This window comes from Pituophis catenifer, unplaced genomic scaffold, assembly GCF_029215685.1.
Source record: "Pituophis catenifer annectens isolate HBS135680 unplaced genomic scaffold, rPitCat1.0.hap2 SCAF_13, whole genome shotgun sequence".
NCBI lineage: Eukaryota > Metazoa > Chordata > Lepidosauria > Squamata > Colubridae > Pituophis > Pituophis catenifer.
In genome coordinates, this window is record NW_027256893.1 from 3961116 (window position 1) to 3985361 (window position 24246).

A 24246-nucleotide genomic window follows, 5' to 3' on the forward strand; every position below is an offset into this window, starting at 1 on the left:
TTAAATGAGAACTTGTTTAGATATGAAAAAAATACAATAGAACTTAAAAAGCATTTGAAAGAATTTTTTGAAATAAATTTGAATAAAGGTACCCCAATTGAAATTGTTTGGGACGCTAGTAAAGCTTATATGAGAGGGGTACTTATCTACATGAATTCTAAACACAGACTGTTCCGACAAAAGAAAAGATCTGAGTTGGAAATGGAAATAAAGAATAAGGAACAGTTACTTATTAAAAACCCAACAGATGAAAGAATAAGAAGTGCTATAAAACTTTTGAAAGACCAATTTCAAATGCTTATGGCGGAACAAGTTGCAACAAGTTTACAATACGCAAAGCATAATACATTTTGCAATGCTAATAAACCGGGCAGATGGTTGGCTTACACACTGAGGAAAAAACAAAGTATACGGACTATTGATAGTATTGACATTGGAGGGAAAGAAATTTTTCAACAAAAATTAATTAAAGAAGCTTTTGTGGATTATTATACTAAATTATATGCCAAAGAAGAGGTGCAGAATGGACTTATAGAAAAATATTTAAAGGATAAGAGAATTACAAAAATTACTGATCAACAAAAGGAAAGAATGAATTACCCTATAACAGTGGAGGAGATAATAGCAGCAATTAAGCAGCTAAAAACAGCTAAAGCGCCTGGCACGGATGGTTTGACAGCAGTGTATTACAAAACTTTACAAGCTGAAATGGTGGAACAACTTAGAGATTTATTTTGTAATATTCAACAAGGGGGTAAAATACCCCCATCTTGGACAACTGCTTATATATCTTTGATACCAAAGGAACAAGTTGGTCCTAAAAAACCAGAGAACTACAGACCAATATCTCTTTTGAATACAGACTATAAAATTTATGCGAAGGTATTAGCCAACAGGTTGATGCCAGTAATTCAAAAAGTGATTCATGAGGACCAAGCGGGATTTATTGAGGGCAGATATATGAAGGATAATGTAAGGCAAGTAATAGACTTATTGGAATATCTTGATAAGAATAAACAGATTTCTGCAGTGCTGGTTTTCTTGGATGCGGAGAAAGCCTTTGATAGAGTGGATTGGAACTTTCTACTAAAGACTTTAAAAAAGATGGGCTTTGGGGACCAATTTATACAGGCGATTTCAGCAATTTATCAAGAGCAAAAAGCACAGATTATTATTAATGGAAGTTTGACGACAGAGTTTAAAATTGAAAAAGGAACAAGACAGGGATGTCCGTTGTCCCCACTTTTATTTATATTAACATTGGAAGTCTTGCTAAATATAATACGGGACTCAAAAATCTTGAAAGGTATAGTGATAAGGCAAGAGGATTATAGAATAAAGGCATTTGCAGATGATCTGGTTGTTACCCTATCACAACCAATGGAATCAATAATCCTGATGAACGACATTATACAAGACTATGGTAGAGTTTCAGGTTTTAAACTGAACTCAAAAAAGACTAAAATGATAGTTAAGAATATGACACAAGATCGTAAACATGAGCTTGAAAGGAGGGCAGGTTTTGAAATTGTACCTAAGGTAAAATATCTTGGAATTCAGGTTGCAGAATCAAATATGAAATTGTTTCAAAATAATTACGAGGTGTTGTGGCGAGAGGTTCAGAAAGACATGGAGATCTGGAAAAAGCTGCAACTGTCTTTACTTGGAAGAATAGCAGCAGTTAAGATGAATATTTTGCCAAGATTTCTGTTTTTGTTTCAAATGATTCCGGTGCTTAAAAGTGATAAACAACTGAAAGTCTGGCAGTCTGGTGTGAATAAGTTTGTCTGGAACGAGAAAAAGCCGAGAGTGAAATTGAAAATTATGCAAGATGTTCCAGAAAGAGGAGGCCTTAAACTCCCAAACCTACAGTTATATTATGATGCAGCAGCTTTAACTTTAACAAGTGATTGGTTTGGAAATAAAAAGGCTGGAATATTGAATGCAGAAAGTTTTGATCTTGAATTTGGATGGCATGCTTATTTATTTTATGATGATAAAGTTGATAAAGTATTTAAAAGTCATATACTCAGAGATTCTTTGATGAGAGTTTGGAAGAAGCACCGACTCAAATGGGATTATAAAATACCGCTATGGCTGGATCTTGGTCATACCTTGTGGAATACAAATATAATGTCACTCGGGGGGTTTTTATACAAAGAGGTTCTTTTTACAGATGCGGGCAGATGGCAGCTGAAGACATTGCAGACACTGTTGGACGAAGGGATTAATTTAACCTGGTTACAATATAATCAATTACAAATGAGATGGAAAGAGGACCAAAAAACTGGTATTATGTTGCATGAGGAAGAATTGGTTAGACATATAAGAGAGAAAGGTCCAATGCATATTAAAAGGCTGTATAATGTTTTGTTAGAAAGAGATTCAGAAACGGAATTAGTTAAAGATTGTATGATTAAGTGGGCACAGAATTTTGAAGAACCAGTGATGCTGGAAACTTGGGAAAAAATTTGGGTTCAGAATGTTAAATTTACACAGTCGCAAAACCTGAGAGAAAATTTTTATAAAATGTTTTATAGATGGCATTTAGATCCTAAAAAGTTGTCATGTATGTACCCTAATGTTCAGCCAAAATGTTGGAGATGTGATTGTGTAGATGCTACATATTATCATGTTTGGTGGACCTGTAGGAAAGTTAAGGCTTTTTGGATAAAAATTTGGTGGGTCATGCAGAACGTTTTGAAGAAAAAAATTCAATTTTCTCCACAATTGTTTTTATTGGGTATAGTTAAGGGTTTTACACGGGGTGAAATAAAACTAATATTGTATATGATAACAGCAGCTAGATTGTTGATAGGTAAATATTGGAAGAATGAAGCTTTGCCTACTATCGAGGAATGGACTTTGAAGATGGCCAGCTTTGCAGAGATGGCGAAGATTTCAGCGTATCTAAAAGATTGTTCACAAGAGACTTACGAATGGGAATGGAAAAGGTGGATAGAATATGTTCAGAACAAATACCAAACCAGAAAGTATCAAATAGCTTTTATTTGAAAATAATGTATTAGAAATATTTTTATGTAAAGAGACAAAGAGGAAAAATTATATAGGGGGAGGGATGGGTTCAGGTTTATATATTAGTGTTATTAGTTATGAGTATGTAATAGGGAAGTCTGGGGGGGGAGGGTTAGGGAGGGTTAGGGTGGATGGGAAGTTTGGGGAGGGAGGTGGGGGGGTGAAAAAAGGGGTGAAAATGTAATTGTAAAACTTTTGCAATAAAAAAAAAAAAAAAAAAAAGATTTTAATGTTTTAATGATGGAAGTCGCCCAGAGGTGTTCACTAAAAGATGGACAGCATATAAATTAGATACAATGGATGGATGGATGGATGTAGATAGATAGATGATAGATAGGCAGGCAGGCAGGCAAAAATTGGGACTGTTGTGGAGTCATTCAGAGTCATTCACCACAAGATGGACAGCATATAAATTCATTCATTCATTCATTCGTTTATTCATTCAATCAATCAATCAATAGGCAGACAGACAGACAAATGAGAAACTGGGACTGTTGTGAAAGGCCGAACCAAAGTGTGAAGATGCATAGGTGTGCATGCACATATATGTAAATTGAAAAAAAAAATTAGTGGTATCTTCAAAATGAAAGCCATCCATTTGGCTGGACAGGGACCCCGATGTGGCCTGGGGGCCATAAAATGCCTAGGCAGACAAACCACATGCTTGTTGACAATAGCAATAGCCCTTAGACTTATATACCGCTTCACAGTGCTTTACAGTCCTCTCTAAGCGGTTTACAGAGCCTGCATATTGCCCCCAACAATCTGGGTCCTCATTTTACCTGCCTCGGAAGCACGGAAGGCTGAGCCAATCTTGAACCAGTGAGACTTGAACTGCTGAACTGCTGGCAGAGGGCAGAATTAGCTTGCAATACTGCACTCTAACCACTGCGCCACCACGGCTTTTAAAATAAGGCCCTTATCCCTGGTATATGCCTCCCCCCCCCCCACCCCCCAGCTCTTGCTAACAACCTTCTCTCAAGGAAAGCTGCTTAGGCACAGACCTACCTTCAACAACTTGGCCTTCATGGTGGAAGGGATTGTGGTCTGGTTGACAAACTGGAAGGAGGGGGGCGGCGTTGTTAGGATACTGTGCCGGGAACATCACCAACATCTTCACCCTGTGGTTGCTGCAGTGCACCGAGACCGTGCAGTTCCGATTGACTGCGTCCATCTGCCAGAGCCAAGCGAGAATGAAATGTTAGGAGAGGCTAACGTTGGGTCCACACTGCCTTCTGCTGGCATTTCCCTACAAGGATTGGTGGCTAGAAAAGGAGAGCAAAGGTGTCCCTGGCAGGACAAACTGATCCCACACTGTTCTGTCCCCGTCTCACACACAGACACACAAACAGACAGCCGGGGGTTAAATAAACTGGCAGACAACTAATTCTTTCGATAAGAGGATTGGCAGCAACCCAGTAGCTGCTTGCCAAGACTTTACTCATTAACAAAATACACACAGTTCAAGAATTGTCAAGTCCAGTCCGTAATTAAATCCAAGGCAGATAATGTTGTTTCCAAAGATGCAATGTGACTCGATAGTAGTTAGTTTTGTCTGTCACAGAGTCTGAATGGCCACCTCACCCCCTTTTATATCCTGTGGGGTGTGGTCCAGTGACTCAGCCTAATCTCTGGCACGCCTTTTCTTCTGTTGTGCGCGCTTATCTCTGCGACGCTGCCGAGGATCCAGCCAAGACTCATTTCCCTCATCACTGTCCACCTGTAGCTGCGTGGACATGCTTGGCCCCGGGCCTATCTCTTGCTCTTCGGCGGACACCGAAGGCATTGCCAGAGAGGAGGGTCCTGGAGAGGGAGGCCTTGCCAACTCCTCTCCTTCACTCTCGGAGTCCTCTCCTGCCGATGACACAGACTCAGGTAATGGAGCCACAACACACACGAAGTTAAGGAAATGAGACATTATCTGGAAGGATGAAGTCAGTTGTGGTCGTAGGTCGAGGACTGCCTGTATTCTGGACAGGCCCTGGATGAGCTGAAGTGCAACCCAAATTGTTTGGGTTGATCCAGGTTCTGGCCAAGGGAAATCCAGAGAAGTCTCAGGGGGCACTTATGGCAAGTCTGGGTCCCTGCTGCCATGTGCCAACCCAAAGAGCCACCTGTGGTTTGGCCTACTGATTTCTACCACAGAATGCCCCTGCAGAAGACATATACAGCTCAAGGACTAAAAAGCATCCTCCAGATCCACGCACAGTGGAAGCACGTATGCCTTGATAAAAGAGAATATTTATTGCTCAGGGTTGAACTGTGGAGCCCTTGATGTTCTCGCAGTCTGGTGGTTCGTTTGCAGACTTTTCTTTACCCAACCTGGTAACATCTTCAGTGCTAGAAGGGAGTGGGCTTTTCCCTCTGTTTATCTTGGAGAATAACACCAAGAGTAATATTAAACCAACAATCAAGAAGCTGGGACAAGTCACGGGAGCTCACCCCGTTACGTGGCACTAGGGATTCGAACCGCTGAACTGCCGACCTTTCAATCAACAAGCTCAGCACCTTAGCCACTGAGCCACCGCGTCCCCAGGAATTAATAGGCAATTCCAAAATCTTGTGTTCTATCCAGTAACCAGATAAAAGTTTGTTTTTCTCACCTCCATATTTACGTTGCGGATTTGCACGTTGATCAGAGAGAACTCCTGTTGTAAGGTTTGAGGCAGCCCCAGTTGGTCCAGCTTCTTTCCCACCAGGAAGCTTTTATGGGAATCTTCTTTAAAAACTGTAAGAGAGACGAGAATCTTTAGACAGGGCAGGAGGGCTTTGGGCATAGAAGGCGGCATAAACATTGAGGAGAAAGGGAAATGGATTGTTTGGGGAGCAGGCCCAGGCTCTGCAAAATACAGCAGAGGAAAAAGAAACATTCCAGGTAAACAGAACTGGCTCCTTCCTAAACTGTGAAGGAATCTTAGCATCGTCATATTAGGCTTACAGGTCGTAGCACCAGGCTGACTTTGCTAAGCAGGGCTGGACGAAGTTAGAAGCTCATTTCCTGTCATTCAGGATGCTGCTCATAAACACTGTGTGCTTAGAGCTCAAAGCATTGTTAGAGACCCCACACACCTACTTCATGGTCGGTTTCTATTGTCCTCCTCTGGAAAGAGGTTTCAAAGTATTTATTTATTTATTTATTTATTTATTTATTTATTAATTAATTAATTAATTAATTAATTAATTAATTAATTATATTTCTATACCGCCTTTCTCCCGTAGGACTCAAGGCGGTGTACAGTCAAGAAAAAAAATTCTAGCAGGACTGCCAGATTCTGGAACAGCTTTGTCCCCTAAGCCAGCCATCCATCTGGTAAACTTGCAAGATTTGTTTTTCTTGCCATGGACATGTACACATCTGAACTAGACTCTGTTGTTTCTCTGTGTCATATAATATAGGTGTTCATATGCATATTTATTTATTTAGTCTTGTTCATGTAGGGTATATTGAGAGCTGTGTGCAATGAAATTTCATTTTAATGTATGCCGATTAGTGTACATTCAAAGTGACAATAAAGTTGTTCTGTTCTGTTCTGTTCTGTTCTGTTGTTCTGTTCTGTTCTGTTCTGTTCTATTCTATTCTATTCTATTCTATTCTATTCTATTCTATTCTATTCTATTCTATTCTATTCTATTCTATTCTATTCTATTCTATTCTATTCTATTATTCTATTCTACACTCTACTCTACTCTACTCTACTCTACTCTACTCTACTCTACTCTACTCTACATTCCATTATTCTATTCTACTCCATTCCATATTTTCCATTCTATTCCATTCCATATTTTCCATTCCATTCCATTCATAATGTTGCCAGGGAATTATCGGAGAATTTAATGGGCTAACCCAGGAAGTTAAGAACAACAACTGTGAAAGTTAGCAACAATAAGCCATGTTGACAACCTACTACCATAAAAATCACTTGGGCATATCCAGGAGTCAAGCATAATTTGAACGTGTCTTTTACAAGACAGCCACTCTGGGATAGTGGTTAAGGCACTGGACTAGAGACCAGGAGACGGTGAGTTCTAGTGCCTTCTTAGGCATGAAAACTGGCTGGGTGACTTTGGGCCAATCACCAGGAGACTGGGAGTTCCAGTCCTCCCTTAGGCATGCAAGCCAGCTGGATGACTTTGGACCAGTCACTCTCTCAGCTCAACCCACCTCACAGGTGGGTTGTGGGGAAAACAAGAGGGAGGGAGGGAGAATCAGGTATGTCTGTAGCCTTGAGTTATTTTTTTAAAAATAATAAAGACTAGATTACAAAATCTCATACATAAATAAATACATTTTTGTCTTGGGCAGCAATGGTACGATCAAAGTTCCATCTTTTTTTTTTTTTTAAATACACATGTGGTGTCCAAAGATTCTGCAGAAAAAACCACGGCTACCAACCTGCCTTCCATTGAGGACCTGTATGCTGCAAGAGTCAAAAAGAGGGCTGGGAAAATATCTACAGACCTCTCGCATCCTGGACATAAACGGTTTCAACTCCTACCCTCAAAACAACGCTGTAGAGCATTGCACACCAGAACAACTAGACACAAGGACAGTTTTTTCCTGAACGCCATTACTATGCTAAACAAATAATTCCCTCAACACTGTCAAACAAGTTACTAAGTCTGCATTACTATTAATCTTCTCATCATTCCCATCACCCATCTCCTCCCACTTATGACTGCATGACTGTAACCTTGTTGCTGGTATCCTTAAGATTTATATTGATATTGTTTCCTGATTGCTTATTTGTAACCTATGACTATCATTAAGTATTGTACCTTATGATTCTTGACGAATGTATTTTTTTATTTTATGTACACCGAGAGCATATGCACCAAGACAAATTCCTTGTGTGTCCAATCACACTTGGCCAATAAAAATTCTATTCTATTCTATTCTATTCTATTCTATTCTATTCTATTCTATTCTATTCTATTCTATTCTATTCTATTCTATTCTATTCATTCTAATTCTATTTTATTCCATTCCATTCCATTCCATTCCATTCTCTCTTCTCTTCTCTTCTCTTCTCTTCTCTTCTCTTCTCTTCTCTTCTCTTCTCTTCTCTCTTCTCTTCTCTTCCCTATTCCATTCCATTCCATTCCATTCCAATTTCCCACCCCACCCTAAAATGAATTGATCATTTGCCACCACCACCAGCTCACGCCACCCCCCCCAGATACCAGGACTCACTTTCTTCCTCTCCGTGGGTGAAGTTCTGCTGAGGCTCCGTCTCTTGGACTGGCAGGGCCTTGTCTGCCTCTGGCAGGAGGGAAATCCCATCAATCAGCTCCTCCACCCCCTCCAAGAGGTCGCTGGAGCATAACTGGAATAAGAGGCAGTGAAGGTAGCTTGTAAGGCAGCCAAGCGAAGCCAAAGGTAAGCCAACACCATGCGAGTGAATGAGGCATGCCCCAGCTAAGGAGTCTGGAAGGAAGATCAGAGCCTGTGGCTTACGGTAGAGTTTGTTTAGTGACGGTTCGAAGTTACAATAGCACCGAAAAAGTGTCTTTATGACCCCTTTTTCACACTTAACAGCTGTTGCAGCATCCCCAGGGTCCTGTGATCTAAATTCAGGATGCTTGGCCAACTGACTCGTATTTATGACGGTTGCCGAGTCCCAGGGTCGCGCGATCCCCTTTCGCGACCTTCTGACAATTGTGTCGCTAATTTAACGAGGGCAGCGATTCACTTAACTATGGCAAGAAATGGGGGCAAAACTCACTTCACAAATGTCTCGCTTAGCAACAGAAATTTTGGGCCCAATTGTGGTTGAAAGTCGAGAACTCCCTGTACTCTCACCCCTTTGAGTCGGTCTGGAACAGGAAAAAGACTTTACAAGAAGACTAGGACTATGTTCTGAGACAGGCTCAGGATCTTGGCAAGCCTGCTTATGTTTTCCTCCCCTCCTGATGTTCCCCACTGAATCAAGGAGACCGCCTTCTGCCGCATAGCTCCCAGCGACCGGTAAGATCCCACAGAGTTGGTCTCCTCCGGGTCCCGTCAGCTAAACAGTGCCGGCTGGCGGGCCCGCGGGGGAGGGCCTTCTCTGTGGCTGCCCCAGCTCTCTGGAACCAGTTACCTCCTGAGGTCCGGACCATCCCCACCCTATTGGCCTTCCGAAAAGCAGTGAAGACCTGGCTCTTCCGGCAGGCCTGGGGCCGTTGATCTTGCTGCTGCGATTTGGCGAGATCTGGCCATGAATGGTGTGAATGAGTTTTAATTGTTTGTAATGGTTTAACTTTTAATGTTTTATATATGGTTTTTAAATGCATTGTAAGCCGCCTTGAGTCTTCGGAGAAAGGCGGCATACAAGTTGAACAAATAAATAAATAAATAAGGAGGAGGCAGCTCGATCTGTTCCCACCTCCTTTCCCAGCCGTGCTGCTGTCCAACAGCCTCTGAATATTTTCCAAGGTCATTTTCATGGCTGCCTCTACCTACTTGCTCTACTGAGATGAAACGGCATCGACCTCTTTGTCAGCTGATTAATTGCTCTGCAACATCACAAAACTGGTCTGGAGATATTAAAGGTTCCTTTTGTTCACCTTCTCCTTCCTTATTCGCCTGTCTTTCAGGTTAAGATGCGGTTCCCTATCTAACATTCCCAAAACCGTCACGCCACGTTTTGCCATCATTTGTCCTCCTCGCTGTGACCAGGACACAAAGCTAGAGGATGATAAGGACGTTTGCCCAAGAACGCTATGCAGCAGGGGTGTCAAACTCGATTTCATTGAGGGCTGCATCAGGGTTGTGGTTGACCTCGCAGGATGGGGGGAGGGGGCGCGTGGCGTAGCCAGGGTGTGTGTGGCCAGTCCGATGTCACTCAGCAAGGCTCCATTTTTGGCCGCGACGGCCTCCTGCAGCAGTCTGCCAGTGAAAACAGAGCCCGGGAGGGCCGCAGACGGCTGCAGGAGGCTGTTGCGGCCAAAAATGGAGCCTGGGAGGCCCATGCGTGGCCCTCCCAAGCTCCGTTTTCGCTGGCAGAGGCACCGCAGGCCAGTCCTCCACTGTTCCCAAGGTGAGCCCGCGGGCCACATCCAAGCACCCTACAGGCCAAATCTGGCCCGTGGGCCTTGAGTTTGACACCCCTGCTATACAGCAATCTTCATTTTCTTCCACTGCAAAGGTTTGACCCAGTTATTTGACTTCTGACCCTGAATCTGCCATAAATCAACTGCAGGGAAAACACATTTACGGAAATATCTAGGAAACCCTTGGGCTCCAAGATCACCGCAGATGAGGACTGCAGCCAAGAAATTAAAAGATGCTTGCTCCTGGGGAGGAAAGCTACAGCAAATCTAGAGAACATACTAAAAAGCAGAGACATCATCCTGCCAACAAAAGTGTGTATAGCCACGGCTATGGTTTTCCCAGTTGCAATGTATGGCTGTGAAAGTTTGGACCATAAGAAAGGCTGAGTGCCAAAGAATTGAGGCATTTGAACTCTGGTGCTGGAGAAGACTCCTGTGAGTCCCTTGGATTGCAAGGCCATCCAACCGGTCGGTCCTAGAGATCAACCCTGACTGCTCTTTAGAAGGCCGGATCCTGAAGATGGAACTCAAATCCTTTGGCCACCTAATGAGAAGAAAGGACTCCCTGGAGAAGAGCCGAATGCTGGGAACGATTGAGGGCAAAAGAAGAAGAGGACGGCAGAGAATGAGGTGGCTGGATGGAGTCACTGAAGCAGTCGGCGTGAGCTTAAATGGACTCCAGGGGATGGTAGAAGACAGGAAGGCCTGGAGCAACATTGTCCATGGGGTCGCAATGGGTTGGACATGACTTCACAACTAACAATAAAATAGGAGAAGTAACCTGTCAGACCTACAGTGGGAGACAGCAGCCCAGGTAGTTGCATGGACAGAGCTCTTACATTTTCAAGCCAGGGCCAGGAAAGAATTCTGAATGCTTAGGACTTACCCGCTGTAGCTGACAATCCACTCGCCACATCCGAAGGGTCTGATCTCGAGACCAGGTGACCAGCTGATAGTCCTTTGACCCTTATAAAGGAAGAGAGGAAATGCCTGTCATAAGCTACTTAGGCCTTGTTTTTGAATGCAAAGGCAGGAGAAAGTCAGAATCGATAGAAAATGAACCAGGAAAGAATCAGCAATATATTTGCGTATATAATATTGCACAGATCTTCCACCTTTTAGCCTTGGAGCAAAGGAAAGCACACAGGAAGGGCCTCTCGATCTGCCACAAAATTCTGAGAGAAAAGGGTTGGCCTCATAGCAATAGCACTTAAGCTTATATACTGCTTCACAGTGCTTTGCAGCCCTCTCTAAATGGTTTCAAAGTCAGCCTCTTCCCCCAACAATTTGGGTCCTCATTTTACCAACTTCAGAAGGATGGAAGGCTGAGTCAATCTTGAGCTGGTCAGAATAGAACTGCTGGCAGCGGGCAGAGTCAGCCCGCAATACTGCATTCTAACCATTGCCAATGATGGATGGATGGATGGATGGATGGATGGATGGATGGATGGATGGAAGGAAGGAAGGAAGGACAATAGCCATAGCACATACCACTTCACAGTGCTTTATAGCCCTCACTGCCAATCAGCCTGCAATGCTGCATTCTAACCACTGTGCATCATGGATGGATGGATGGAAGGGCAATAGCACTTAGTCTTATATACCACTTCACAGTACTTTCCAGCCCTCTCTAAGCGGTTTACAGAGTCAGCCTATTGCCCCCAACAATCTGGGTCCTCATTTTACCGATCTCAGAAGGCTGGAAGACTGAGTCAACCTTGAACCGGTCAGGATCGAACTGCTGGCAGTCAGCAAAATTAGCTTGCAATGCTGCATTCTAACCACTGCATCACCACAGCACCAAAGGACATCCTTATGTTTTCTTGGGTTAAGTGGAAACAAATCTGGGTTGCCCAAATGCCACTCTAACCATTCTAACTAGTAAAGGATGTATTACATTCTCATTATATTTTTGTCAAATGGAAGGGTTTTTCCAGTATAAAGCAGAACTAAACCCGAGAAATCTCCCAAAGGTGTTTTTTTGAAGAGGCAACTGGACTTCCTTGTTTTTCTTTGAAGGTGTTTCGCTTCTTATCCAAAAATCTTCTTCAGCTCTGACTGGATGGTGGGAAATGGAAGGATTTATATGTGCTTTCTGCAGAAAGTACAGCTACATAACACAGTCCTTTCAACAGTTCCAAGAAGGCTCCACACCCGTTTGCACCACTCAGGTGACTCTGAGGACAGAGGCAAACCTCCAAGCGGCCTCAACGACTCTCTCAAAGGATGCAAATGACCAGCGGTCTGCAAGGAGCATAAATCCTTCCATTCTCCGCCTTCCAGTCAGAACTGAAGAAGCTTCTTGGATGAGAAGCGAAACGTATTCAAAGAAAAACCAGAAAGTCCAGTTGCCTCCTTTGGGACAACCATGACCTGGATGATTTAGAATTTCTATAGACACAAACCTGAGAAATGGTACACAAGAGAAAAGCTGTACATATTCATTTTCAATCATGATGATGCATTTTGTCATCCTAGCATCAGTCTGGGGCTCCTTACTTCTTCGGGCCATTACAGATGGATCCAGCCAACCACAAATGCCACATGAATCAGGCAACGCTGAACTGAAGGAGCCGGTTCTTTGGGCTTGTGCTTTCTACTCTGACTTGAGCTCTACTTCAGCCATTACTCAGCACCACGAGTGCTGTGTAGAGTCCTGAACATCATTTGCAGAAAGACATTGACAGATAAGAAACCTGAAGGTCCAAAAGGAGGCTATGAAGGACTGTTAGGTATGTGAGCTACCTTGAGTTTTAATGTCATGGCTGCCATTCTGCTAGCTTCGTATCGCATCTGGCCACCCTGACAATAGCAACGGGGGGGGTGGGGGTGGGGGGGAGATTGGAATGCAGGAGGACAATAGGGGTGGGGGGTGGGGAGGTTGGGAGCTAAGCTGTGCCGGCCTAAAAAGTGAAACACACCAATCCAGAAAAAGAATGCAGAAATGGAAGAAGGTGCGAACTGAGGGTCCGTTCCCTAAACAACACGAGAATTTTTAATTGGATATTGACTGATAACAGGGGGTGGTCAAGAGAGAAAGGGAAAGATAATTGCATCTTTTGCACGTCAAACTGGCAGATTTGGCTTTGCTACTTCTGTAACCACTTTTGTTTTCAGTAAAAACAATGGAAAGCAATGAGCCAGGAGCAGGGGTGAAATTCACTTACCTTCCCTACCGGTTCGCAAATGTGTGTGCGCTCCGCGCGCTTTGCTCACTTGCGCCGTTGTCTGCGGATGCGCAGGCTTAAAATTGTCGCAAAAAAGTGACGTCATGATATCCGCACTGGTGGACGGAGCCTCTCGCAGCCGCCGCTACCGGTTTGCCCGAGCCGAAGAGAACCGGCTGAATTTCACCCCTGGCCAGGAGCCTTTCTTTGCTAACTAACTTAAGTGGCATGGGTGACATTGAATAAAAACAATATGATATGTCTTCTTAAGTTTTCGCGGGTATGTATATGCAAAAAATTAAAATCTTGGGTGTTTTCCTGCGTCATGTTAAATAAGTTAGTTAAAATGTTTAAAATTCTGGTTAAAATCCTAGCTTAAAATCTTCTAAAAATCCTTACAGAGCACTCTGCAAGGTCCTTTAAAACCTTAGCTAAAATCCTACCAGTACCTTAAAAGTTTTTCTTATATTGGACAGACAAATAGACGAATAAGTGTGCGTTTAGAAGAACATAAAAATGCAGTGAGGAAAGAAGAACAAACTTCTTCTTTGGTACAACACATGAAGGCCACGGGACACAATACTGATTTTAATAAAACCAGAACAGTGGCGAAAGAGGAACATCTCAACAAAAGAATAATCAGGGAGGCCATCGAAATTGAAAAGAGGCCGCAGAATATGAACAGACGAGACGACGCCTCTAGGTTATCAAGTATTTGGGGACCTGCACTGAGAGAAACTCGAGTGTTAACATCAGAAGAGAGGCAGAGATTCCAACAAGCAACAGTGGTGTTGTAAGGCCTGCCAGAATTCTTCCTTTCTTTGCAGAGGGTGGCTAGCAATAGGGAGAGAGAGAGGATCGAGCCAGAAGACAGGCTGAGATCTCAACTAACAATCAAGGGTGCTGGGATTCCTACCAGAATCCTTTCCCCTCTACAGCAGACAGATAATAATAGAGAACCTGAGAAAGTTAGGCCTGTAACACGTAGCCAAACAGCCAGGATGAGGAAGCAGGAAGAAGAACTGCTGTCCTCCAATCACAACATAGAGTTACAGGATAACCAGCATACGTCAGCAGCAGCAAACATAGAAAAGCGACAGCTCCAACCTCACAACACACCCACAGCTTCTAAACTAGATAAGAGCCTGAAGATGGCAGGGTTGTGAGCCTGTCGAAACGTTGCTATAAGAAAAACTTTTAAAGTTACTGGTAGGATTTTAGCTAAGGTTTTAAAGGACCTTGCAGAGTGCTCTGTAAGGATTTTTAGAAGATTTTAAGATAGGATTTTAATCAGAATTTTAAACATTTTAACTAACTTATTTAATATGATGCGGAAAAAGACCTGATTTTAATTTTTTGCATAGGGAATCTGTTCAGTTGAGTCCACTGCTCCAATAAAAAGGAGAGAGGATGGCCACCCCAGTCCCCAATCACACACCTTCCTTCTGTTTCCTCCACTGGAATTCTAGCACAACATCATCATGTCCCACAAAGGTGTGAACCGGCGTGTTGAGATCGCAGACATCCCAAAGGAGGAGGCTGTTCTCTCTTCGAAGCTGGGGCACCATCACCGTTACCAGCCCGTTGCTAAAAGGCTAGAAAGGCGAAAGAAGGGAGGTTAGTGGCTCACTTCCGCTTTGCTTTTCAAGGAGGTCTACAGCTGTACAGGACTGCTGGGCAGAATAGTGTGTAGTGTGTGTCCGTGTCCCAGGATAATGTTGCAGGATCCAGTTTGTGGTTTTGTCTTCCGGGTTTTCAGACTCGTGCTGGAGCCCATCCTCAGAGAACTTGTGTGTGTCCTTTGTGCTGTACCACAAACAGAACAGCACAAAGCAGAGAAGTCCCCTGAGGATGGGCTCCAGCACGAGTCCAAAAGCTCGGAAGACAAAAACTCCGGTCCCGGTGACCGACCCAGATTGGATCCTGCAGGACAGTGTGTCAGGCTTGCCTCCGTTCAAAACTCAAGAAAGAAAACCCTCGACTCCATGTTGGTAGAAAAAGGTACTTTTACTGAGTATGAACTGAATGCAGCGAAAGAAAAGCAAAGTCTGAGGCAATTGGCACGAAAATTACATATTGAAAGCATCCCCAAATCCCTCCCCCCAAGGACCCAGGTTGAGTGTCCAATCTACATCTCCCCAAGGTGTCATATGGGGTACTTCTTCAAATGGCCCCATCTATCTGATATGCCGGGACGGTTGACCTTGACAGCTATCAGCTCTCTCTGCAGCTGCTATGAAGACAGTGAGAATTTTCCTCCCTTTTCCGAGACATCTCCACCAGCTCACTTCTCCCCCCCCACCCCCAAATACCTACAATACCTCCCTCCTCCCATTACAATGGCAGCCGAAAGCAAGCAGGCATCATGAGGCTGACAGTGTGTTTACAAGCTTTCTAACCCCTCACAGCAAGTGGGCAGTAATTAAAGCAAGCTATGGGTTTCCTCCACAATTTTTTCCTTCACATCCTCAATCTGCTTCTCGGTAGCTGGGAGCCTCCTTCAAGCATCCTATCAGTTGCGCCCATGAGCTTGCAATTCTACCTTTGATTAGCAGGCAGAGGTTGAAGATTATGAAGTTTAAGGCAAAAACGTGTGTGGAATTATGGTGAGTATAATAGTAAGCAACACTAGAGGCCACATCAGCGGGCATCTCATACCACCATGATGTACCTCTTGTGGATCTTTCTTGCTCATAGGAACACAAACAAGCGACATGATCCAGAAGACAACACAATTATATTTAAGGCTTCCCCTGCCCAGCTTATCCCAGCCAAGGAATAGTGGAAGCGGCCACCGCGCCAATCAATTTTTTCAGTTTGTCTAGTTTGGCACCATTTGTGCAAGGCTTCAACGTAGTATCTCCCAGATCTGGACTGCAACTTTCTTCTCCAGGGCAACCAAGGATGACAGGAATTGCAGTTAAACCCAACAGGAGTTGGAGTTACATCAACTGACAACAGGTTTCGGGCCACAAACCGTGTCTTTCCCAACCTTGCCAGGAGAATGAACCTCCAGTGTTGGGTATGGGAAGGGTTGTGTATATGTGGGTGATCTACTGTGAGCTGCCATCCCTCCTCCAAGCAAAGGGTGGGCAATTGGGATCATCTGGGTCCACGGATCACTTTTCGCAGCTCCCAGAACATGCCCCAGATCACACTACCAAAATTTAGTGTAAGCCAACAAAAGGCAACTGTAAATAATTTTTGGGGAAAAAAAACATTTTTTAAAATAAAAAAATAAAAAAATAAATAAAGGAAGCGGACTATGCCGCTAGCAGCCCCAAAAAACTTATTTTGTTTTTTGTAATTTTCCTTCTGCTCCATCAAACACCTCAAAAGTAAAACAGATGGGGCCCAAACCTTCACCCCTTCCCTTCCAGTGAAGTCACCATGTAACTGCCACCTCTCCCACAGCATAAGTGGCTCCTGGCCAAAAAACATGTAGCTATAGTGCTTAGACTTGTATACCGCTTCACAGTGCTTCACAGCCCTCTCCAAGCGGTTTACAGAGTCAGCCTCTTTCCCCCAACAATCTGGATTCTCGTTTTACCCACCTCGGAAGGATGGGAGACTGAGTCAACCTTGAGCCTGGTGAGAATTGAACTCCTGGCAGTGGGCAGAGTCAGCTTACAATGCTGCGTTCTGACCACTGCAAAGGATGGATGGATGGATGGATGGATGGATGGGAAGGAAGGAAGGAAGGAAGGAAGGAGGGAAGGAAGGAAGGAAGGAAGGGAGATAGCAATAGCCCTTAGACTCATATACATCTTCACAGTGCTTTGCAGCCCGCTCTTAGCAGTTTACAGAGCCAGCCTCTTGCCCACAACAATCTGGCTCCTCATTTTACCCACATCGGAAGGATGGAAGGCTGAGTCAACCTTGAGCCTGGTGAGATTCAAACTGCCAAATTGCAGGCAGCCAGCAGGCAGCAGAAGTAGCCTGCAGTACTGCGTTCTAACCAGTGCGCTACCACGGCTCATGGAGTTGCTCTCTTCAGATCTGGCCACCGCCAACAGCCCCTCCAGCGCCCCATGGGGGAGTGAGAGCCGTGGCCAGCCTTTCTTTCGGCTCAGCTGGGCTCCACTGAAGCTCTCCTTACCGTATATCTGGCTTTCCAGACCGGAACTTGACAGGCCAAAATGTTGAGGTATTTTCGAGGTTGTCGGTAGTCCCAAAACTTCAAAAAAAGAAAGAAAAGGCCACTAAGGTGAAAGATGCTTAACCGGCGTAACAGAAGAAAACCACCACCGTGTTAAAAACAAATTAAAAGGCCCTAAAAGATTTGTGAAGGGAGAATTCCAGCAGCTGTTGTGGGGGAGAGGGAAGGATTGAAGGTTTGTGAAAATCTTTGGCTTTCCATTTGCGGGATCGGGTATCAAAAGGATTCCACAGAGCAAAACCTCCCATTACTCATCTGAAGAACAGCATTTTTTCCCCTATTGGCAGATATTTGTCTGTAGAGATCATTTCCTGCATATCTCCAGTACTCCTAAAATGACTAGATGATTTCTCCTCTCACGGCTATGACAATATGGCTTAGAAATTCCAGCTGTCTTTTGACTTATGACCCAAACTGGGACTGGAATGTTTGTTGCTAAGCAATACGGTTATTTAAGCGAGTTGCACTCGATTTTTTGCAGTGGTCATTAAGCAGATCACACAGTTAAATGAAGCCGGCTTTCCCCATTGACTTTGTTTCTTGGAAGCTCTCTGGAAGACATAAACAGTGATCATGTGACCCTGGATCAGTGGTGAAATCCAATTTTTTTTCTACTGGTTCTGTGGGCGTGGCTTGATAGGCGTGGCAGGGGAAGGATACTGCAAAATCTCCATTCCCACCCCACTCTGGGGCCAGCCAGAGGTGGTATTTACTGGTTTTCCAGAACCTGTCAGAATCTGCTGGATTTTACCCCTGCCCTGGATACTGCAATCATTGTAAATATATGCTGGTTACCAGGCACTCATATTTTTATCACATGATCACAGGGACACTGCAATAATCCCAAATGTGAGGCCCCACTGTCACTTTTTTTCAGTGCCATCATAACTGCAAATGATCATTAAATGAAATGGTCATCAGTTGAGGATGATCTGTGTTTTCAGGAGAACTATTCATGTCAGCTTGCAGAATGTTTTTTTTTTTAAAAAAAAAACACACACCATTTGAGTACTTACAATGGATAGCAAACATTACAATGACATCTTTATTTGTAGGAATATTATCACTGCATTAGTGGACTTTCCAGGATTTGCTGAGCTTCCCAGAGGAACAAAAAGCCTCAGCTAAACGCTGATAAATGAATACACATATAAGACAAATATAAAGATCGCTGGGCTGCAATGGTCTGATGCTTTTGCCTACAGCATTAAGTGTGTGGCTGAAACACACAATAACAAATTCTGGCAAGGATCCAGAGAAAACAGACCCCTCATTCACCAGGGATACCCACCCACCCCGTTCAAGTCGTTCAAGTCAGGAAACAGGATTCAGTCTCACACTACACTCCTTATTCATTTTCTGGTGGTCCTCATAACAAGCGAAGTAGAGACTGACACTGCTGGGGTCCCATGGATTTTCTGTCCATGGATGCTAAGCAAGCATCCAACCCACCCAATGGCTTCCACTCTGCCGGGATATCCCTGCAAATGCCAGATCCTAGCCTAGCCAACCCAGTCCCCTAACTTACCCTGACTGAATTGTCCTGACTGGAGGTGGCCAAAATATTTTCGTTGTCTGGGTGCCAATCCAGGCCGTGGATTTTAGAGAGGTGCGCGGCCAGATACTCCACAGCGGTGCTTGGTTTCTGAAAGCAGAGAGAACGATTGGGTTGGAAAGTTTCCAGAAGGGGCCACAGCAATCCCACTGGCATGTCACGGGCTGCCTTCAGGAGAAGCATCTTGACTTCTCTTCGGCGGCAAATTCCGGGGTGCGGAGCCACAGGACACTGTTCTGTTCTCTGCCATTTGTTAATGGAAAGCAAGACTCACAAAGCATATCAAGGCCTTTGAAGAGAGGATTTCAGTCATGGAGAAGAACGGTGATAGAAAATAAGTCAAGAATCTTTCAAAGAAACCTAGTATCTTTTACTGGTCTTCCCCAGAGCACAGTTGGGAAATGATCACAATGGATTCAAGTTGAAAAGCCCTACACACAGAACATGTCTGGAATCCAGTACCGTGTTTCCCCGAAAATAAGACCGGGTCTTATATTAATTTTTGCTCCAAAAGACGTATTAGGGCTTATTTTCTGGTTAGGTCTTATTTTGGGGAAAATACGGTACCAAATACATCCATCTGGCTGACAATCTTAACTGGGGCTTATTTTGGGAGTAAGGCTTATATTACGAGCATCCTGAAAAATCATTCTAGGACTTATTTTCCTGTTGAGTCTTATTTTTGGGGAAACAGTAATTGAAAAAGAAAAGGAATACTGGGGCAAGTATGTTTCTGCAGGAATTAGAAGCAAGGAATCTGCAGGAAAAATAAATATGAGCTGGGAGCAAAACTGAAATGTTCCCTCAGAACATTCCCGATGGATGTTCTTGGAACACAACTCAAAACATGTTGAGGATTCTGTTCCAATACTCAAACAAAACTCTTTTTAATGTAGACCAGTGTTTTTCAACCTTGGAAGCTTGAGGATGGGTGGACTTCAACTCCCAGAATCCCCCAGCCAAGTTTGGAACAGCCTGCTTGGAGATGGCTTCCAATGACTGGAACTCTCCGAATATCAGTGCTCGAAAGGGCTCTGTTCTGGGGAGGAGTTTGTCCTGATGTTGAAAAACACAGCTGCCAGAAACTTTATCGAAGAATGCCCGAAGTGCTGTTTTGAGAACAAAACATCTCATGCGTTTCTACAAGCTATAATTGCCACTGGCTACAAAATAGTGCATATCAGATATATCTGGGACTCAGTCACAGAGCTTCTCCTGTCCAAGGGAAATAGCCTGAAATTCCTGGCTTCTCCTGTGCAGCCAACCAGCTTTAGCTGTGCACTAACATAGGTGCCAGAATCCTTTTTTTATAAAAGTTTTTTATTTTTATTTTTCATAAACATATTTAAATGTACAGTCTCTTATTCATCATTCATCATTAATCATTCATCTTATCATTTTACTTCCATTTGTTAATTATTCGGGACTGCTCTTTTACCATTTCCTCTCCTTTATTTTACCACAACCTTTCCTCTTCCTCTTTCTTCCCTTCCCTTCCTTCTTCTATCTCTTTCTACTTTCCTCATTTCTCCTCTTCTTCCCTTTTCTACTTCCTCTCTCCTTTCCCCACTCCTCTCTTCTTCCTCTCTTTCTAACCCTCTCTCCTACTCTTCTTTCCCCTCCCTTTCCTTTCTGGGTGCCAGAATTCTGACTTAGCAGAAATCCATTGGTAAGAGACCCAGTGGAGAAGAGCAATTAAGATGATCAGGGGGGCTGGAGTCTAAAACAAGACTGGCTGCAGAATTTGGGTATGGCTAGTCTAGACAGAAGGACTAGGGGTAACATGATAGCAGGATTCCAGTATTTAAGAGGCTGCCACAAAGAGGAAGGGGTCAACTTATTTTCCAAAGCACCAGAAGGCAGGACAAGAAACAATGGACGGAAACTAATCAAGGAGAGATGCAACCTGGAATTAAGGAGAAACTTCCTAACAGTGAGGACAATTCACCAGTGGAACAGCTTGCCACCAGAAGTTGTGGGTGCTCCATGACTGGTGGTTTTTAAGAAGAGACTGGGCAGCCACTTGCCCGAAATGGTATAGGATCTCCTGCTTGAGCAGAGGGTTGGACTGGAAGACCTCCAATGTCCCTTCCAGCTCTATTCTGATTGACGATTGAAGATATTCCAAAGAAAAACTTAGTGTGAACTGATTTATCTTTCTTAATGGCATGTTTATTAGTTCTGGCTGAAGCCCTACCCTCTTATAACAGGGATGTTCTTGCATTACAAGAGACATATGAATGCTGACTGGTGCCACCATCTGGATTCACACAAGACCACAACTCCCGCTTCAACAGATGGAAGAAGCCTGAGATGCAGGCGGTGGTGGAATTGCAAGACAACTTGGAGGCACAAAACAGGAAATGCCCATGTTTGCATTTCTTGAGGATACAGTGTGGAGGTTATGGCCCAGGGTCCAATGGCAAGATCCAGGAAGTAAGATTTTTTTAAAAAAAAGATAATTGGGTTATTTCTGTGCTGTAAGAATCTAAAGAATTTTCACAGCAATGGTAGGATGATCAAATTTCCCTCCTAAGGGACAAGTTGTTTCCTGCACAGGGAATCTCTCAGAAGATATCTGTTACCATATTCTTTCCTCTAAATCTTAATGCTATTTTTTTGATTTGGGCAATTGTATTGTGTGAACCCAGCCACTGTGGTTTGTCTAAACCATAAGCCATCATTCATCATTGCTATTTACCACAAACCATGGATCTCCCAAAGGTGCTTTATTTCAAGAGGCAATTGGACTTTCTGGTTTTTCTTTGAAGATGTTTCACTTCTCATCCAAGAAGCTCCTTCAGCTCGGACTGGATGGTGAGGAATGGAAGGATTTATATTCCTTGAGGTCATCATTATATTCCATCCATTAAGAATTGAAGGAGCTTCTTGGATGAGAAGTGAAATGTCTTCAAAGAAAAACCGGAAAGTCCGGTTGCCTCTTGAAAAAGCACCTTTGGGACAACCATGACCTGGAGGACTGAGAATCTCCGTAGGCAAACCATGGATCGAACGTATTGCTTGTGAAGTAGACTTCAGTGAGCAAAGGGGTCTAACCAGTTTGCAATATCCACGGTCTGTCTGTCTCTCTCTCTCTCTCTTTCTCTCTCTCACTCACACACACACACACACACACTCCTTAGACAGAAGCAGGGAAAGGAAAGGAACAAGGACTCACCCTTTTGTCCCAAATGCGCACATTCCCATCATGGCTGGTTGCCAAGCAGTTGGCATTTTTCTTATTCCACTTTACCTGGGAGGCTCCAGCTGCAGAAAGAGCAGAGGACTAGGAGTCAACGAGCGCCTTCCAGAAAGAAACATGGTCACTACGATAGAGCTAACCTCTCCGGCTCATTCAAAGCACAAGGGAGTATTGGGCTCTGTCTAGCACAAGTGGTGATTATGGTTAGTGCAGACTTAAGAAGTTTCCAAGATAGGAATAGACCCCAGAGTTATAACATGGAGCAGGGATCTCCAACCTTGGCAACTTGGCAAGCAAAGCTGGCTGAGGAACTCTGAGAGTTGAAGTCCACAAGTCTTAAAGTTGCCAAGGTTGGAGACCCCTGTTCTGGGGAAACCACCAGAATCCCATGTTCAAAAAGGGACTTTTATTTTGTTGTTCTTTTATTATTTAACACGGCATTCTTCAGAAGAGGGATGCATGCATTTGTCCAATGCTGGGGCCTTTTCACAGAATTGCAGCAAAAGGGTGTCAGGCTTTCCCAATTGCCAAACCAAACCTTCCTATTACACACCCAGTGCCAGCCAAAGCACTCGGGTTGCCCAAACGCTGCCCGCCAGGCCTGCCTCTCCCGTTTGTACAGTTTGCATCCAGTTTCCTCCCTTTTTTCTTCGTTCTCTCTTTCCCTTGTCTGATATGCGGCCTGGCAGAGCCTCCAGGGCAACCACATGTGAGCTTGGGTTTTGTAAGGAACTCCACGGGCACCCCAATGCGCCCCTGGCAACAAATGACTTGGCTTGATATCTCTCCATTTTTTAAGCAATGGAAATAATAGTTTCAAAATCTAAAGCGGCAGGGTGGTGATTATGGTTAGTGTAGACTTAAGAAGTTTCCAAGAAAGGAATAGACCCCAGAGTTATAACATGGAGCAGGGGTGTCCAACCTTGGCAACTTTAAGACTTGTGGACTTCAGCTCCCAGAGTTGGGAGTTCTGGGAGTTGAAGTCCACAAGTCTTAAAGTTGCCAAGGTTGGACACCCTGTTCTAGTCCAACCCCTGGATCAACATGGAGCACTGCAGGGGAATCAACTCATGTGGCTGCTCCAAGCTGTCACAGGATGGTGCCACTCCAATGCTAGAACCTCAAGCAACCTTCTCACTGTCCTGCCATGATGGAAGTTTGGTCTCCAGGAGTATGGAACGGACTTCATGCTCTAGCTCAGGGCTCTGCAACCTTATACACTCATAAAGATACATTTGGACCCATTTCCCACAGAAAAGAAAACACCGGGAGCCACAAAACCCTTCCCGTGCCTGACTATTTCTTGAGCGGCCACAAAACTAGCATATGTAGTTGAATTAAATGTTCTGTTTTCTTCTGAAACTTTTCTTTTCTTGGATTTATCTATGGTTGGCCTACCGGGGGTTGAAAAGCTCAATAAATTGCGTGCCAGCGGGTCACACATTGATGGTTGTGACGCATATTTTGAGTGACAGGGTATTACAGCAGAGGGGTTAAAGAGCCACATGCGGCTCCAGAGCTGCAGGTTGCTGACCCCTGCTCTAGCTAGAATTACATGTCTGTCTACCACATTCCTGAGGCCTTATAAGCCAGGTGCTGTCATGGGCTACTAGCTAATTTACACAAGAAACAAGGTACTTCCAAGTACTTCTCCAAAGCACCAGAGGGCAGGACAAATAGGCGGAAGTAGTAGGTGGAAGCTTGTTAAAAAGGTGAACGTAGAAATCATGAGAAATTTTCAAACAGTGAGAACACTTAATGGAATAGCTTGCCTCCCGATTTGTGAATGCTCCATCACTGGAGGTTCTCAAAAATAGACTAGACAACCATTTGATCAGGATGGTATAAGGTCTCCTGCCTTGACCATGGGGCTGGACTGTAAGACCTCCGAGTTCCCTTCTAGCCCTACAATTCAGTGAGCCTATGATACAATGAGAGCAACCAACCAGTGGAACAGAAGTTGCCTTCAGAAGTTGTGGGACCTTCATCAGTGGAAGCTTTCAAGAAGAGACTGGACTGCCATCTGTCAGAAATGGAGTAGAGTCTCCTGCTTGGACAGGGGGTTGGCCTAGATCAGCGGTCACCAACTGGTGGT

At 44.0% G+C, this 24246-nt stretch overlaps 1 protein-coding gene across 1 annotated transcript in view; it reads right to left on the minus strand.

The window, feature by feature from the left end:
- Positions 1-24246, minus strand: part of WDR59 (WD repeat domain 59) — an 80586-nt gene that overhangs the window by 36105 nt on the left and 20235 nt on the right. The window contains 9 exon segments of the mRNA XM_070952916.1: positions 4045-4107; positions 4109-4210; positions 5640-5764; positions 8228-8360; positions 10955-11034; positions 14674-14830; positions 17335-17412; positions 18923-19039; positions 22128-22216. Of these exon segments, the coding sequence (XP_070809017.1) occupies positions 4045-4107; positions 4109-4210; positions 5640-5764; positions 8228-8360; positions 10955-11034; positions 14674-14830; positions 17335-17412; positions 18923-19039; positions 22128-22216 (944 nt within the window).